Genomic DNA, 17,026 nt, shown 5'->3' with positions numbered 1-17,026 from the left:
TAGAGGTTGTCACTTTCTCCCCACCACTGATTCGGAGATGTTAAAGGGGACAGATCAACTCTCTATGTACCTACTGAATTGCCGTTCTTTTAAAAAACACTGTTTGAACATCCATGACTTTCTTACTGACTATCAACCTGACTTGCTATTCCTTACGGAAACCTGGTTGGATGAGGCCGCTGCCCCTGAAATTCCGGTGGCCCTCCCATCTCTATATGGCCTTCAAAGAATTGACAGGGGAATTCAAAAAGGGGGGGGGTATAGCTATTGTTCATAAAATTGACCTTGAGTGCTCCTTGAAACAAGTATCGATTAGTAACTGCGAAGCGGGTCTTTTCTCCATCAAAGTCTCCCCGGAGTGTACCATTAAGGGCTATCTTATTTATCGCCCTCCCGGGGAGTCCTTACAGTTTACGGATAGCCTCCTTGAAACGGTGACTCAGCCAGCTCTTCGGTATAGTAAATTCCTCATAATAGGTGATCTTAACCTACAATTTGAGGATGCTAACTGTACTGAGGCACAATCCGTAATTACCTCCCTGAAAGCCCTGATGCTTAGACTATCTGATGGAAGGCCAACTCATCAAGCGGGACATCTTCTTGATCCCATTTTCTCTAACTGGGATGATATTAAAGTATTCCCCCCTATCAGGATTTTATGGTCTGACCATTACCTCATTCCATTTAGTGCGCTGGGCTTGATCAGAGGGGAAAAAGCTAAGCGTCCACCTCCACCTAGACGCAGGAATTGGAGGAAATTCAGCCACGAGACATTTGATTCTGCCTTAAACCTGGAAATCCCTCCGTTTAGCAAGACTCTTATGGGAGCTTGGAAGGATTATGAGGATTGGGTAACTAAGGCCCTGGATAAGGTGGCCCCTTGGACTCAAAAAGCCCCTGCACGCGGATCTAGGTCAGCCCCTTGGTACAATGAGGAGCTGTGTGCAGCTAAAGCCAAATGTAAGGTCCTAGAACGCAGGTGGCGGAAAGATTATGATTCTGCTCTCAGAATCCTATAGGAGTAGCCCGAGGGCGTACCATAGCCTGATTAGAAAGGCGAAAAGGGATCACATTAAAGAGAGGATTGAAAATTCGGATAATTCATCCAAAGAGCTCTTTTTAATTTATAAGGAGTTAACATCTCTTACGGCGACTATGACCGAAGACCCTCCTTCCATCGAGATTTGTGAAAACATAGCTGACCACTTTATGAGTAAAGTGGAGAAGATCTATGAATCTTTTCAGCAGAGTCCTACAGTAGTTACCCCGGTTAGGATGACCTGCTATGGACCCATGAAAAATAGTGCTCTCGAGGAATTTAAGGTTCCTCCGCGGGAGGAGCTGATAAAAATAATTTCGGATATCCACTCTGGCTCTCCAATGGATGTTGCCCCTGTTAAGATCCTCAGGAGCCATCTACCTCTTCTGAGTTGCCACATAGGCAATTTGGCCACTCTGTCATTTCAAGAAAGTCGGGTGCCTGAGGAGTGGAAGCTGGCCCAGGTGGTTCCCATTAAAAAAAAGGCCAACCTGAGTATGACTCAGTTAGATAATCTTCGTCCTATCTCCCTCCTGCCTTTTTGCACCAAGGTAGTGGAGAAATTGGTTAATAATCAATTGGTTGGCTTTGTGGAAGGCAACCATCTTTTTCATTCCTCCCAATCGGGTTTCAGGGCAAAGCACTCTACTGAGACGGCCCTCCTTTTCTCCACAGAACTGCTTCGCCGCAAAGTCGATGATGGTCATACTGCCGCTCTGATATTACTGGACTTGAGTGCGGCTTTTGACACCGTATCGCACTCGGGGCTCCTTGCACGCTTGAGTGAGATGGGGATAGCCGGCCAAGCCTATGAATGGATGGGCTCTTTTTTAGCTGATAGGAAATTCCAAGTCCACTGCCCCCGTATAAATCCAAACCCAGGTCTCTTAGACAAGGGCTTCCGCAGGGCTCCATTTTGAGCCCCACACTGTTTAATCTCTATATGGAGCCCCTTGCTAGGATGGTGGAATCTTATGGGGTGGATATTGTCTCGTATGCGGACGATACCCAACTGGTGATCACTCTATCTCATAACCCAGTTGTGGCAGCAGAGAACTTCTCTTCCTGTCTTGTGGCACTGGCTGGCTGGATGAAGAATAACTGTCTTCGCCTCAATGGTAATAAGACGGAACTTTTGGTAATCGGTCCGGCTCCTTCCGTCTGGACTTCAGCCTGGTGGCCAGCTGATTTGAGTACTATGCCCATTCCATCAGATACGGTGAAAAATCTGGGTGTACTTCTAGATTCTAACCTCTCTTACTCTCAACACATGGGGATTGTAGCCGGGAAATGCTACGGCACACTAAAGGTCCTCCGTAAGATCTTAGATCTTCTCCCCATCAAAGCGAGGAATACCCTAGTGCATGCCTTAGTCACTCCTCATCTCGATTATGGGAACTCATTGCTCTGTGGCCTTAGTAAAAGGGGCCTGAACCAACTCCAATGTGTCCAGAATGCGGCGGCTAGGTTGGTTTTGAAACTACCTAGGAAGTCATCTGGGAAGCGTGCTCTTCAAATCTTGCACTGGCTTCCCATGCAGGAACTCATTCGGTTTAAAACCTTGTGCATTACCCACCGCATCGCACATGGCCGTGGCCCTATCTACCTCCAGAGTATGATGACCATATATCGTCCCAAACGGTTGTTGAGATGGTAAACACACATTACAACGCATTTTTTACAACGCACTACCATTACAACGGAACTTTTACAACGCAAATACCATTACCACGCATTTATTTACAACGCATGTTTTTACAACGCAGGTACTTTTACAACGCATACCATTACAACGTAAGTATTGGTAAGTATATAATTATATTTAAAATGTTATATGTTAGGTTTTTTTTAAAGGGGTATTTTTAGGGTTTAGGGTCAGTTTTGGGTTTTTGGGTAAAGGGGTATTTTTAGGGTTTAGGGTCAGTTTTGGGTTTTTGGGTAAAGGGGTATTTTTAGGGTTCAGGGTCAGTTTTAGGTTTTTGGGTAAAGGGGTATTTTTAGGGTTCAGGGTCAGTTATGGGTTTTTGGGTAATGGGGTATTTTTAGGGTTCAGGGTCAGTTTTGGGTTTTTGGGTAAAGGGGTATTTTTAGGGTTCAGGGTCAGTTTTCAGTTTTTGGGTAAAGGGGTATTTTTAGGGTTCAGGGTCAGTTTTCAGTTTTTGGGTAAAGGGGTATTTTTAGGGTTCAGGGTCAGTTTTCAGTTTTTTGGTAAAGGGGTATTTTTAGGGTTCAGGGTCAGTTTTCAGTTTTTGGGTAAAGGGGTATTTTTAGGGTTCAGGGTCAGTTTTCAGTTTTTGGGTAAAGGGGTATTTTTAGGGTTCAGGGTCAGTTTTCAGTTTTTGGTTAAAGGGGTATTTTTAGGGTTTAGGGTCAGTTTTCAGTTTTTGGGTAAAGGGGTATTTTTAGGGTTTAGGGTCAGTTTTGGGTTTTTGGGTAAAGGGGTATTTTTAGGGTTTAGGGTCAGTTTTGGGTTTTTGGGTAAAGGGGTATTTTTAGGGTTCAGGGTCAGTTTTGGGTTTTTGGGTAAAGGGGTATTTTTAGGGTTCAGGGTCAGTTTTGGGTTTTTGGATAAAGGGGTACAGGGTAAAAATAAAATAAAATTAAATTTAAATTAAATTAATTAAATGAAATTAAATTAAATTAAATTAAATTAAATACAATTACATTACATTATATTAATTTTAAATAATATACAATTAAAAAAAAAATATATACTTACCAATACTTACGTTGTAATGGTATGCGTTGTAAAGGTACCTGCGTTGTAAAAAAATGCGTTGTAAATACATGCGTGGTAATAGTATTGGCGTTGTAAAAGTCCCGTTGTAACGGTATGCGTTGTAAAAACATGCGTTTTAACGTCATATATCCTGTTGAGATCCATGGGCAGCATGCAGATGGTGGTCCCTCGTATCCGAAGAGCACGGATGGGAGGACGGTCCTTTTGGTTCCTAGCAAGCAAATATTGGAATGAACTTCCAATTGAACTTCGGATGGATCCTTCGGAATCGCGCTTTAGGCTGAAATTAAAGACACATCTGTTCCCCAAGGCCTAGTTGTATTGGTGCCTCTTGTTCTTTCCCTCCTGTTATGGGGGCCTGCTCTGGGGTTCGGATGGAATGCATTTACAGCGCGGGGACGCACTGTTTTTCTGTGTAACCATGCGCTTAATAAATGTTTTTATTATTATTATTATTATTAATACAGGCTCTCCTTTGCCAGCCAAGAGTGCTTGCGGTGGAGACAAATTCCAAACATTGCCAGATGCCATTGCTGTATAATAAGGCAAGTCTATAGAAAGTTGAAGGCGCATATCTCTATTTATATATATTGAGAGACCCCTGGGTCAAGTCAAGTAATTTATATAGCGCGCTACATACCCAGAGGGTCTCAAGGCGCTTGAGGAAGGGTGGGGAATTATTTGTCCAATATCCAGGTTTTAAGTTGCTTTCTGAATGATAGGTGGTTCTGAGTGAGGCGGAGGTGAGTGGGAAGTGAGTTCCAAGTTTTGGCTGCCAGGTAGGAGAAGGATCGTCCTCCCAATGTGGTTTTGTTGATGCGAGGTACAGCAGCCAGGGCTTGGTTGGAGGAGAGTAGCTGGCGGGAGGGGGTGTAGAAGGAAAGTCGTGTGTTGAGGCATTCGGGTCCAAGTTCGTAAAGTGCTTTGTGTGCGTGGGTTAGGAGGCGGAAAGTTATCCTCTTATTGACGGGGAGCCAGTGGAGGTTTTTCAGGTGACTAGAGATGTGGTCTTTACGCGGGATGTCTAGTATGAGTCTGGCTGATGCGTTCTGGATGCGTTGGAGTTTTTTCTGAAGTTTTGCGGTGGTACCGGCGTATAGGGTGTTACCGTAGTCCAGGCGGCTCGTGACCAGTGCGTGGGTAACCGTTTTTCTAGTTTCGGTGGGGATCCAGCGAAATGTTTTTTTGAGCATGCGAAGAATATTGAAGCAGGATGATGAAACGGCGTTGACTTGTCTGTTCATCGAGAGTGAGGAGTCTAGGATGACGCCCAGGTTCCGTGCGTGGTCCGTCTGGATGGGTGCTTTTCCAAGGGCCTCTGGCCACCAGGAGTCATCCCAGGCGGAGGGGGAGGTGCCTAAGATAAGGACTTCTGTTTTGTCTGAGTTCAGTTTCAGACGACTGAGCTTCATCCACTCGGCTACTTCTTTCATTCCTTCATGTAGGTTGGTTTTGGCGGTGTTCGGGTCTTTGGTGAGTGAGAGGATCAGTTGAGTGTCATCAGCGTAGGAGATGATGTTGAGGTTGTGTTGGGTGTGTGAGAGAGAGTCTGTGAGTGGAGAGTTATAGATGCCCTCCTTGAGAGACAGTTTGCAATGTGAGAGCCTGTGAAGGGAAACAGCCCCAGAGTGAGTGATCTGGGTGTGTTAGAGTCTGTGAGAGGTGATATACATGGTTAGTGAAGAGAAACCTCTATATTCGACGACCTGTGAGTGGTGTTATGGAGGCCTCCCCACAGAGAGTTGTGTATGTGAGAATCTGTGTGCGGAGATGGGTAGCGCTCCACGGTGAGTGAAAGCTGAGAGTGTGAGAGGAGAAATGGAGCACAATACAGGTGACTATGTGAAGGTCTGTGAGAGCCTCGAATGCCTTGCAGAAAGACAGCTGTACGTGTGGGTGTCTGTGAAGGCAGTGTGAGAGGGTCCAGAGAGAGTCAGCATTATCAAGAGTGTTTGAAGGATGGAGAGACACAAAGAGACAGCTGTGCATGTGAGACTGTGAAATATGATAGAGTCTCATTTTAAGAGAGGGCTGTGTACGTCAAGGGCTGTGAAGAGAGAGAGGAGGGTCCGGAAAGAGACAGCTGCATCTGTGACAGGGAGGCGGGAATGTACAGTGCACAGTCAGTGAGAGGACATCACTGACTTCTTTTCTGCCACAGGTTGTGACCCTGCACCCGCCCAAGGCGTCGATCAACTTGGAAAGCACATGAGACTCTTGTGCTGCGAGAGCCAACCCCCCGTCACGTGGCTGCGGGATGGGCAGGCGGTCCGGAGCACCTCGAGCTTTGGAATCTTAAGAAATGGAGTGCTAGCCATCCCGACTCTGGGTCCGGAGCACCGCGGCCTCTGGAGCTGCCTTGATGAGGAGGGAAAGGTGCTGGTCGAGCTCTGTCTGCAGGTGGCGGAGGAACAAGACGCCCCTGCGCCTACAGGGGGACACAGCACGAGGGGTGAGTCTGGCTCGCAGGTCCTGCTAATTTATTCATACATTGTTTTTCTATAGCACAAATAATATCTCATGGGGTGTTGTAGCGCTTTATGCAGTTTTGCATAGTTGGAAAACGAGGGAACCAAATTCCACCATTCTCCTGTCAGATTGAAACATGGAATGTATTCAGTGCAGTAATATCTACATGGAAATAACAAAGAGGTGACGGATGGGTCCATAATCTATGTTTATTTATTTATTTATTTTGAAAGTTTTATATAGCGCGAACAAGATCTTTGCAGATATCAGAGCGCTTTACAGAGCAGGGAATACCGAACAAAAGAAAGAATACGTGAGGGAACATAATAGTACAGGTGAATCAATAATGCAAGTACATAGTCATAATAGTAGGTGGAAACAATAATAAAGGTAAAACACATATTCGTAGGGATCTAGCAGAATAATACAGGAAAAAACACAAAGTCATCGGGATCGAGCTGGGTAATATAGATCGGTGCCGATCCTTTATAGTTTCAAGTTGAAAGCTCAAGTATATTTGGCCATGAGAAGAGCTTTTACTTCTTTCTTAAAAAGTGTGATTGAGGAGATGAGCCTTGTTTCAGGAGGGAGTGAGTTCCAGATCCTGGGTGCCATTCCTGAGAAAGAGCGCTTATACGTTTTTTCCTTCCTGAATCTTCGAGGTTTTAGCAGCAGATTGCTTGTGCCTCTAGTGTATCTAGAGCCGCCAGAGATTGACAGCTTCTGAGTGAGGTATCCGGGAGAGCGCAGGTGTACAGCCTTGTGTGTCATGCAGGCAATTTTCAGATGTATTCTGGCTTCAAAAGGCAGCCAGTTCAGGGCTTTCAAGTCAGGGGTGATATGCAAGTGTTTTTTTGACCCAGTGATGAGTCTTGCTGCAGCGTTTAGAGAGGCTCTTAGGGGTGCAGTAGTGGTTAGTGGGAGACTGCAGAGGGCGATGCTGCCGTATTCAATTCGCGGGATTACTAGTGCTTGTACCGCAGTTTGGAAGTCTTTGGCTGGTAGGAAGGGTTTCAGTTTCCTTAGTGTATTGATTTGGAAGTTCGCACCTTTGGTAGCCTTGCTGATATGATGCTGCATGTTGAGATTGGAGTCGAGAGTTATGCCCAGAGATTTTGCTGAGTCCACGATGGTGGGTAGGACATTGAGTGCAGTTAGCTGTTTAAGCCACGTTTGGGAGGTAGAGATCTTCGCGGGAGGTGAGATCAAAAGGAACTCTGTTTTCAGGGCATTGAGTTTGAGATGGTTATTGGCGAGCCAGGATTGGGTGCTTCTGATTGTTGAGTTCAGGAGTAAAATGTCATTGGGAGATTGTAGTTTGAGATATAATTGGGTGTCATCTGCGTACATGTGAAAAAGTACATTGGATGCTTGTAGCAAGGTGGTGAGGGGTTCCATTACTAGGTTGAACAAAGTTGGTGAAAGGGAGGATCCTTGAGGGACACCTAACGTAACAGGTATTGGCGAGGACATTAGGTTGTTACTCTTGAATTTCTGCGACCTGTTGTGTAGGAAGGAGGTGAACCACTTGAGAACAGTCCCAGATAGACCCATTCTTGTGTTCAAAAGTTCGAGTAAGTTCTCATGTTTAACGGTGTCGAATGCTGATGAGAGATCAAGAAGGATGAGGAGGCAGGTATCATTTTGATCTAGCATTTGTAGCGCGTCATCAATTATGTGGGTCATAGCACTTTCAGTACTGTGTCCTGCTCGGAAGCCTGATTGATGAGCTGTGAGGAGATCAAACTGCTCAATGTGTTTAGTCAGCTGCAGTTGTGCACATTTTTCCAATAGTTTGGCGAGAGTGGGAATATTGGTAATGGGACGGTAGTTGTTTAGGTCGGATGGGTCGGCAGAAGGTTTCTTTAGTAAAGGTGTGACTTGTCCAACTTTGAGGGAGTCAGGGATGTATCCTTGCTGTAGCGAGCTGTTGATAATTTTAGTCCACAGTGGAAGGAGCCATGGGGTGAAGTCTTTGACAGCGTTGGCAGGGAGGGGATCCGTGAGGTGATTGGACGGTTTCAAGGTGCTGAGCAGTTTGCCTATTTCTTCTTCAGAGTAGGTGTCAAAGGATGACCACGTAGCATTGTTTTTTAGTTCAGTGGGTGTTATGCAGTTGGGAGTGTTGTAGTGGCTTGCGTCAATGCTGAGATCACTCTTTATGTTGTCAGTTTTGTGTGTAAAGAAAGCTGCGAAGTCTTCACAAGAGGGCGCTTTGTCAAAGGAGCTGATAGGTTGGGGTTGTTCCTTGGCTTGTGTTCTGATTAGCTCAAACAGTTTTCTTGGTCTGTTTTTTGCTTGGTCGAGCTGGAGGCTGAAGAAGTTTGCTTTTGAGCGCTTTATTTTCCTGAAGTAGGCACATGAAAACTAATACAGATTAAACAGGTATTCTGAACTGCATCCCGTAATGGTCTACGTTAGAAGGCCCCAGACTTGCATAAAAGAAAACATCTTCAATGTGGAAAATAATAGGCATATGACGCAGACATTAAATATGTTCTAAATTGAGCCAAACCACAGAACTTTCACATTTCAGTGTATACGGTACTGTACATACAATTATGTATACAAAGGTATGATGCATTTCGGTTCACAATGCCCTCGTCTAAGACACTAATATATCACATGAATGTTTAGACTATCTCAGAATATTATTACATATGGAGAGCGGAGCAAACCCTGAGAAAGAGCGTGAGAGATTGGAGGTTGTTCTGTGAATGGGAGCTGCTTTACCAGTTTGTGAGTCTGTTAAACGCCAGAGCTTTGAAGATGGCTCAGTCTGATCTGAAGATGCCTCGGGCTTGTCAGGGTATCCATTTGAGTTGATCTTTTCAGGTGTAACCTGAGAGATTTTGTGCCCTTGATTTTACAGATCCTTTGGTGGTGTGAATCTCTTCATTGGTTTTAGGAGTTCTTCCAGTTGTGGAGCCATTTGTGGAAGTTTGAGCTTTAATTTTCATCCTGCTACAAGCCGCTAGATCTGGCGTAGTGGGCAGTTTTAGGGCAGAGTCTGTCTGCCATTTTGTGGTGACGTGGCTCTTCGGATCATGACTAATAATGATGAATTCTCTTTTGATTTGGTTCACCGGTGATTGGAGCTTGTTCATCCATTTTTTAATTTATTTTTTAATTGTGCAAATACGTTTTAATAACAATTCTTTTTATTAAAACAAAGTATCCGTGAAAAATACAGTACAGAAGAATCATGACACATTCAGCATCTTTCCCACAGGGGGTTCAGGACCAAAAGTACATACATGGCAGTGATTTATGGGGATGGGGGTACATCAAAAACAGCATTCCTGGGTGGCACACAAATTTCTCCTCTATAATGATTCCAAGGTGCCCATATTGAAGCCCACTTTTGAGGGCGGCCCCTTGCCATAAAAACAGTTTTTTCCCGGAACATGTTCCAATCTAAGTTACTCTTCCAGGTCTCAAGGGTGGGAGGCTGTTCTGATCCCCGCTGTTGTGCAATGTTCCTTTTAGCGATCATATAACTCAATGTGACCCATTGTGTCTGTGCGGAGTTAAGGTCAGTTGGCTCCCATATGTTATGTTCATCCATTCTTGTACTTTAGGTTGGTTGTCCATGATGTCTTAAATTGATGAGTTAATCTTCATCTCTATGTTCTTCCGGGTATCGTCTTGCTACTGGTGCGATAAGCCCAGAACGCTTGTAGTAAGCCCCCTAGAGCACAGCTTTCCTAACTGTGTGGCGCGACACATTACTATGTCGCGACCCATATGTAGATGTGTCGCGCGATGAGAATGAGATGACGTCTGCCGGCAATCGGCAGAGTCGGGCTGCAGGGGCTCTTAGAAGAGGTGAAACAACAACAAAGCCCTATTAACATGCACAAGGTCTTTAAAGACTTGTGAAGTGCTCGGGTGCGGCTGTGAGCGGTCCCGGGCTGCCACAAACGACAGGGGGGGGGCCGAGGCCCTTTAATGTCAATGGGTGTTGTGCGTCTGCTAGCGGGTCTGACAGACTTTTTCATGCCGTGGTTTCATCCTTGCTTGCTATTTCAGATGTTTTAACACCTGATGGACTGCAGGGAATAAAAGATTGCCTAAAAGAGGCTGCGCTTTAAATGACATCTGCATAAGTATGATGGGGGGAGGGAGAAAGGGGGGTCCTCAAGGAGTAATTCTAAGAAAGCAATTACGTTGATAAATAATGGTAGAAAACATCCTTTACGCTTTACCAGATTTTGCCTAACTTTTTTTGTTGAGCAAACTAGAGCCAAAGGTATCAGAGCGCTTTACATGAGCACCAGTTGTGTTACAGACGGACACTTGGATTTTTCGATGTGTGTGGAGTTGTGTGTGTGTGTGGGGCTGTGTGGTTGTGTGTGTGGGGTGTGTGTGTGTGGGGGGAGTAGGGTGTGTGTGTGTGTGGGGTGTGTGTGTGGGGGGGGTGCGGTGTGTGTGTGGGGGGGTGTGGGCTGTGTGTGTGTGGGTGTGTGTGGGGTGTGTCTGTGTGTGGGGGGTGTGTGTGGGGTGTGTGGGTGTGTGTGTGTGGGGGGGGTGTGGGGTGTGTGTGTGAGGTGTGTGTGTGGGGTGTGTGTGTGTGGGGTGTGTGTGGGGTGTATGGGGTTGTGTGTGTGGGGGGTTGTGTGTGTTTGTGGGGTGTGTGTGTGGGGTGTGTGTGTGGGGTGGTGAGTCTGTGGGGTGGTGTGTGTGGGTTTGTGTGTGGGGTGTGTGTGGGGTGTGGTGTGTGTGTGGGGTGTGAGGCCCAAACCCACCCTAGTTGGTTTGGGCTCACTCGCTGTGCTTCCTCGCGTTACTGTGTCCCTGAATTTATTTCACAAAAAAGTGTGTCACCAACATGAAAAGTTTGGAAAGTTGTGCCCTAGAGATTCACATATACATTTTTGAGGAGGGGAACCACCATAGATCCTTGGGGGTCTCCAAAAGGAGTGGTCATGTGGTTTGTGCAGCTTTGGTTCATTTTACCCTTTGGCTGTGTCTTGTAGATAAGACTTGCACCACTCTAAGATGGTCGCCAACACCAAATCAGATCGATGGTGTATTCGGTAGTAAGTCACGGACATGAGTATCGAACACTTCCCCTTGTCCATTGCCCGGTAGATAGCACCAATAACATTGAGCATTGTAGTTTCAGTCCTATGTCCAGGTCGACCCTAAACTCATAGTTGTCCAATAGTTAGTTCCTTATCTGCAGCACTTAGTTTGTAACATAATAAGGGCCAGGCCATCATCAGGAGGCGACTGCAGCAAGTGGTGAAGGTAGGGGGGGTGGTCCACCCCGGGCGGCACGAGTTTTGGGTGCGGCTTCTCACCCCTTATCACCTGCCATCTCGGGTGGTAACAGCACCACCGCTCCTTAATGTACAAAATACTCTCCAGCACCCCCCGCTCTTCACTGATCCCGCTGCAGGCGGCAAACACAGAGACCACCGCCACGGCCGCTGATAGGGCTAGCTTCGCCACTGATTGCAGCTTGCACCACCCAATGCCATTGCCCTGGACATCACTGCCAGTGACTCTACTAACACATCTACTAACTGTCACACTCCTAGAAGTGTGACAATTCAGATTATTCCAGGCCCGCAAAGCTAAAAGAATGGTTTAGGTGGCAAGAAATAATCATTTTTAACGTGTATTGAAATACCTTACTCTGCTTGTGAGGGGTGTTCCATGGGTGTTGCTGTTGGTGTTCCTGCCCATTTCTTTTGACATAGGACAGCGCATCTAGAAGGCTTATGGCAAGACTCTACGCCAAAATATTGTAAATATGCCCCCTTTGGTGTTATGTGGGATCACCCATACCAACACCCAAGGAACGCCGCTTCCACGCAGAGTATGGCATTGCCTTACTCCCTATTTACAAGGCCATGAAAAGCCATATAGGGTGCCTTTGCGTGGCCTTTAAATACGGGCTAGCACATTGCGCCCCTGGAGCATCACAAAAGTGACCCTCCGGTGACGTAAATGTGCCGCAGGGGCATTGTAAATATGCCTCTTTGTTTAGAGGTTTCACAGTTCTTCACGTTCTCATCAGGTGTAACAGAAGATGTCACAGTATCAGTGGCTTATGATGTTAGTGTGGCAGAGTCTGCTGGCCAGATGACTCAGATTTTTGAAGACTGCAGCTTTAGCATTGAGTAGGCTAGATTTCTAATTCCTTCTTCATTGTTTTAAAGTCTTTGTGAGGTGAAGGATGGACATTTCCATGTTTTTCCTTTCTGATCTTAGAGGAGTAAACCAACTTTTTTTGCTTTTTTTAGCCCGTGTTCTAGACAAGGGAGCTAGAGTGTGCATCATTTTCAGAATGGTGGAGATGCAATATTCAACTAGTGTGGAAGTGATTTCTTGAGTTTTGGTACAGGAATTGGTGCAGTTTCCTGCTCTTGCTTTGGAGGTTGTAAAACAAAAATTGCAGATTTTAGGATTTCCAAATGAAAATTTTTGTGTTATTGGCAAATTCATTTTTGGGTTTGAGTTGAGTGTAGAGGGTGAATAAATGTGGTAAATAAATAAATTACCGGTACTATTTTTCTATGCATTAAAGGTAAAAGGATAGCTCAATGAATGAGAAGCAGAGTCCGTGGTATCTGAGTCATACGGGCTTTAATTAAGTGGCTCGAGCCAATGGACATCGGGTTCCATCACCTGCTAAGGTTCAGGAAGGGACAGTCTCGACCTCGATCTCAACATTTCATTAACATCATACAGTATATATAGTAAAACAGTACAGTTGCATTGAATACAGTAGGCGTAACAAGTAAAAAGAAGAAGATAAGAACATATGGGTGTGAAAAGAAGGCGTGCACAGGGCGTACACGGAGGTGTGTGATGTAGACGTCACAGAAGTGTCATAAGTGGGTGGACACATGGAGGGGGCTTCATGGGCAGCTGGAACCTTTAACCTACTGGTGCGCACAAAACGAGTCATGACGTGTAACGGGGGAGAGCTGGGGCTGACTTCTAGCACTAGAAGAGGAGACTGAAGTCTGGGATGTCAGAACGACCTGTACCTATAGCGTATCTGATATCTTGTGTTTGGAGTACATGTTGCTTGATTCTAAAAGTCATCAGGGCAAAGGCTGCTTGTCACTAAAGGCTAGTGTATGCATATATTTCTTCATGTATTGCGTGAACTATGGATCTTCTATGGATACTAATTCAGGAAATCACTTGCATGGAGACAGAAAGACTAGACTGTAGATGGATATGTTTATGCTGTTCGTTAGCTAGGAATGTGAAGCCGGGGAGCTGAACAGATAACTGTAGGCATAATATATTCTTGGCAGGCAGGCCAGGCCGAGCCGGGCACCGCGCTGCTTGGCAGGAAGTAAGTGAAGGGTCAGGGATGCGGGCGGGGCTGCATCTCTCGGAGTGATTCAGGAGGCTTGAGGCCTGGATCTCGTGTCCGGGCCCTGCAGAGCCCTAGAAACGGGTGCAACTCGATGATTTAACGTGCACAATGTAAAGACGTTGGCAACATAGGCCTAAAAGCCTAATTCACGTTGCTTTCCGGAGGACTGGATAACTGACATACTAACGTTGGACGCAACTGTAAATGCGTCTTTGTATTTGGCCATGGAGGGAAAATGCAGACTACTCATGCACATATATTACATGTTGGGGAACACGTAGGGACACATAACAGGGCAAAATTCAATTTTCCTCATTCCCTCCTTGTTCCCTACGTTCCCTTCAGGAAACATCAATATTCATGAAACCATCTATCTGTTCATACAGCATCATTTGCTCGTCTTTTATCCTTTGGGAATGGGACTTTGGACGTGGGATACAAGATGTAGCGCACAAGCCGCAAATCGCTGGGCCACATTGTAAACAGAGACAACAACTGAATATGATCATTACTACTACTCCCAGGAATGACAGTACTTTCCATCCCCAGGCAGATATTACACTCCAGAGCCAGCCGGACCAAGTCCAGGTGCCTGGATTCTGGTGTAGCTGATGTGCTATTTTATGAAGTCTAGTTATTGCTGAATACACAGACGGTGCGTTATTAGGAATGAAAACGCAACAACTAGATCCGATGACTCTACAAGCTCCGCCCCTATCGGCCAGTATGACGTCAAGAACAAGGCGGTTCTGAAGAACAACAAATCTCATAGCAGACTGCTCTTCTGTTAAGTTACCTAGGGCGGAAGTAGTCTCATTCACTACTGCTTCAAGGGTTCTGGTTAACCTACGTATTAATTTACTATTCTGGACGGGGCCTATGAAGAAAAAGAAGCCTTTATTGAAATCCGTATACTGTTCTAATGCAGTTTCAGTCTGATCGACAATTGGGGACTCAATTTCCCTTCTATGTCTGACGTGTACTAGATGTGTATTTCGGTGATAATCGGATGGGGCCAGGAAAACTGGTGGCAGTAGGAATGCAATGTAACATGTTCCATCCCAATCTAGGGGCAAACGTACATAAGCGGTCTGACCACATAGAAAATACGAATGACGTGAAGCCTTGAAAGTAGATTTCCCACTGTCACTGTACTCGACCACAGTAGTACAATCACTGTGTCCTAGATGTACTGAACCATTCTTTCTAACACATAATTCGCCTTTCACTGGTAGAACTGTTATAGAAGGCAAGTCTGGATTAGCCTCGGACTGAACATTCAAAACCATGAGGTTGGAAGAAAAATTACCTAGATCATATACTTCATTCTCTAGATCTAACCCTGTCCTATGGGAAAGACCGTCCTTGTCTGGGAAACAGGTTTGATTCATAACTGTATTCAGAAGGGATTTATCGTCTAAAGATGACGTCAATGTAAACCATGCTCCACACGAACCATTGTGTGAAAACGGATAAGGAAAGAGTGGCAGAGCTCCCTTCGCTGTCTGGAAAGGGGGGAGTCGACCACATACCCAGCAATTAGTGGCATTGCTGGTCTGGTGCGAATAGTGTAACATACGAATAAAAGTATTGTTGCGCATTGCAAGTCGATAGGATAACTCGTGAGGGGGTAGTTCACTGAATGTGTGCTCTACAGTATCATTAGAGGAAAAGTGTACATGTGAACCAAGAGGAGGAAAGAATACGTGTAATAAACAACTTATACATGTGATCGTAAGACTCAGAAAAAACATAAACAATAACGTAACGATGCATCTACTTCGGAGACTTTTACAATATTTCATTTTCTTGAAGTTTCGTCTATCTCTCTCACTAGGTGGGTCTATCTTATACATGTCAGAAACCTGTCTAACCGCTTCACCCGAGGGGGACTTAAACAATTAAACGCTGTCTGACTTACTAGACCTTAATTTAAGTTTATACTCCTGCTGCGGAGTTTTCTCTAACAGGGGAAGTTTAGAGTCAGTATCGGGGCAGTCCTTGAAAAAAGTCTTTGGACGCAGTCCATGGAAACACTTGATGTGACTGGAATGGAGCCAGCCTTTTCTTCCTTCTAGCTTTACGGCGGTCCTTGTGGTCATCAGAACGAGTTTTGGCTCCTTCCAGCGGGGCTCCAGAGGGCTTGAGCGATCAAAGTTCCGAACAAATACTAGATCACCAGGAACGACCTCGTGCGGTTTCACCTGGGTGTTGTCCGGGAAGGCAGCCGCGACCTGTGAACGACAAGAGAGTAGTGCAGACATCAAGGAAGCTAGGTAATCTGTCAGCATGTTACTGTCAACATCGGTGATTTTACGAGGCATAGGTGTACCCCACATGTTTGGGGGACGACCGAAAACGACTTCATAGGGTGACAAACCAGATCTGGAGTGAGCGACCATTCGCATATAGAAGAGGACAACCGGCAGGGCTACCATCCAATCTACACCTTTTTCGGCACAAACCTTCGCTAATCGTGTTTTCAGAGTTTGATTATGTCGCTCGACGAGGCCAGCTGCCTCGGGGTGTCGTACGCAGTGGAATTTCCACTGGTACCCTAACAGAAGTGATACCTGTTTCATGAGTTCGGACGAGAATGGCTGTCCGTTATCTGAATACACGACACGGGGCAAACCATATCGAGGGAAGAACTCACGAACCAACTGCTTGGCAGTGGTCGCGGCAATATAATCTGGGACTGGATATGCTTCTGTCCATCTGGACAAAGCGCAGACAACTACGAGGACATACTTGAATCCTCGACATCGGTCCATCTGGATATAATCCATCTGGAGGACTTCAAAAGGATGGTCAGGAGGATGAAATCCACCTTGTTCCACGGGAACACCTTTACCTGGGTTGAACTGACAACAAATCATGCAGGTACGCACTTTCTGCTTCGCTGCTGCTCGTAAATGCTTGTTAAACCAGAGGTTCTGGATGCTGTCTAACATGGCTTTTTCTCCTAAGTGTGCTGGACTGTGTGCTGAATTAATGATGACTTGAACCATAGAGTCGGGGAGAAACCATGTGGCTTTTCCCTTCGTCAACCATCCCTGATCTGTCTGGACCCTCCTTGTTCAGACCCTTTCTTGATTTCGTCTGGAGTAGCATGTGTCTGTATGTCTAGTATGTCTTGTGTAGGATCTTTAACTGTCATGCAAGTCGTCAGAACTGAAACGTCTGTCTTTGTCGTGTCAGCTGGAATGTCTGGAGTCTGAGCTGTAAGCTTGGCTGTTCGATCTGCCAGGTCATTACCCTGGGAAATGGTGTCAGTGACTTTCGTATGTGCTTTGCACTTCATAATGGCTATAGCTGTAGGTAAATGTATTGCTTCTAACAGAGCTTGAATGAGGGGGCCATGCTGAATCTTGGCTCCATGAGAGGTCATAAAACCTCTTTCTTGCCAGAGGACTCCAAAGTCGTGAACGAC

At 45.7% G+C, this 17,026-nt stretch overlaps 1 protein-coding gene across 1 annotated transcript in view; it reads left to right on the top strand.

The window, feature by feature from the left end:
- The window catches only part of LOC144756330 (T-cell surface glycoprotein CD4-like), a 95,294-nt gene that overhangs the window by 41,234 nt on the left and 37,034 nt on the right, over positions 1 to 17,026 (top strand). The window contains exon 3 of the mRNA XM_078646044.1: positions 5,941 to 6,231. Coding sequence (XP_078502170.1) covers positions 5,941 to 6,231 — 291 coding nt within the window. The remainder of the gene's footprint in view (positions 1 to 5,940; positions 6,232 to 17,026) is intronic.

Source organism: Lissotriton helveticus, chromosome 5_1 (assembly GCF_964261635.1).
Source record: "Lissotriton helveticus chromosome 5_1, aLisHel1.1, whole genome shotgun sequence".
In the NCBI taxonomy this organism is placed as follows: domain Eukaryota; kingdom Metazoa; phylum Chordata; class Amphibia; order Caudata; family Salamandridae; genus Lissotriton; species Lissotriton helveticus.
Note: the sequence above shows the minus strand (reverse complement) of the source record. Positions and strands in the feature narration are given on the sequence as shown.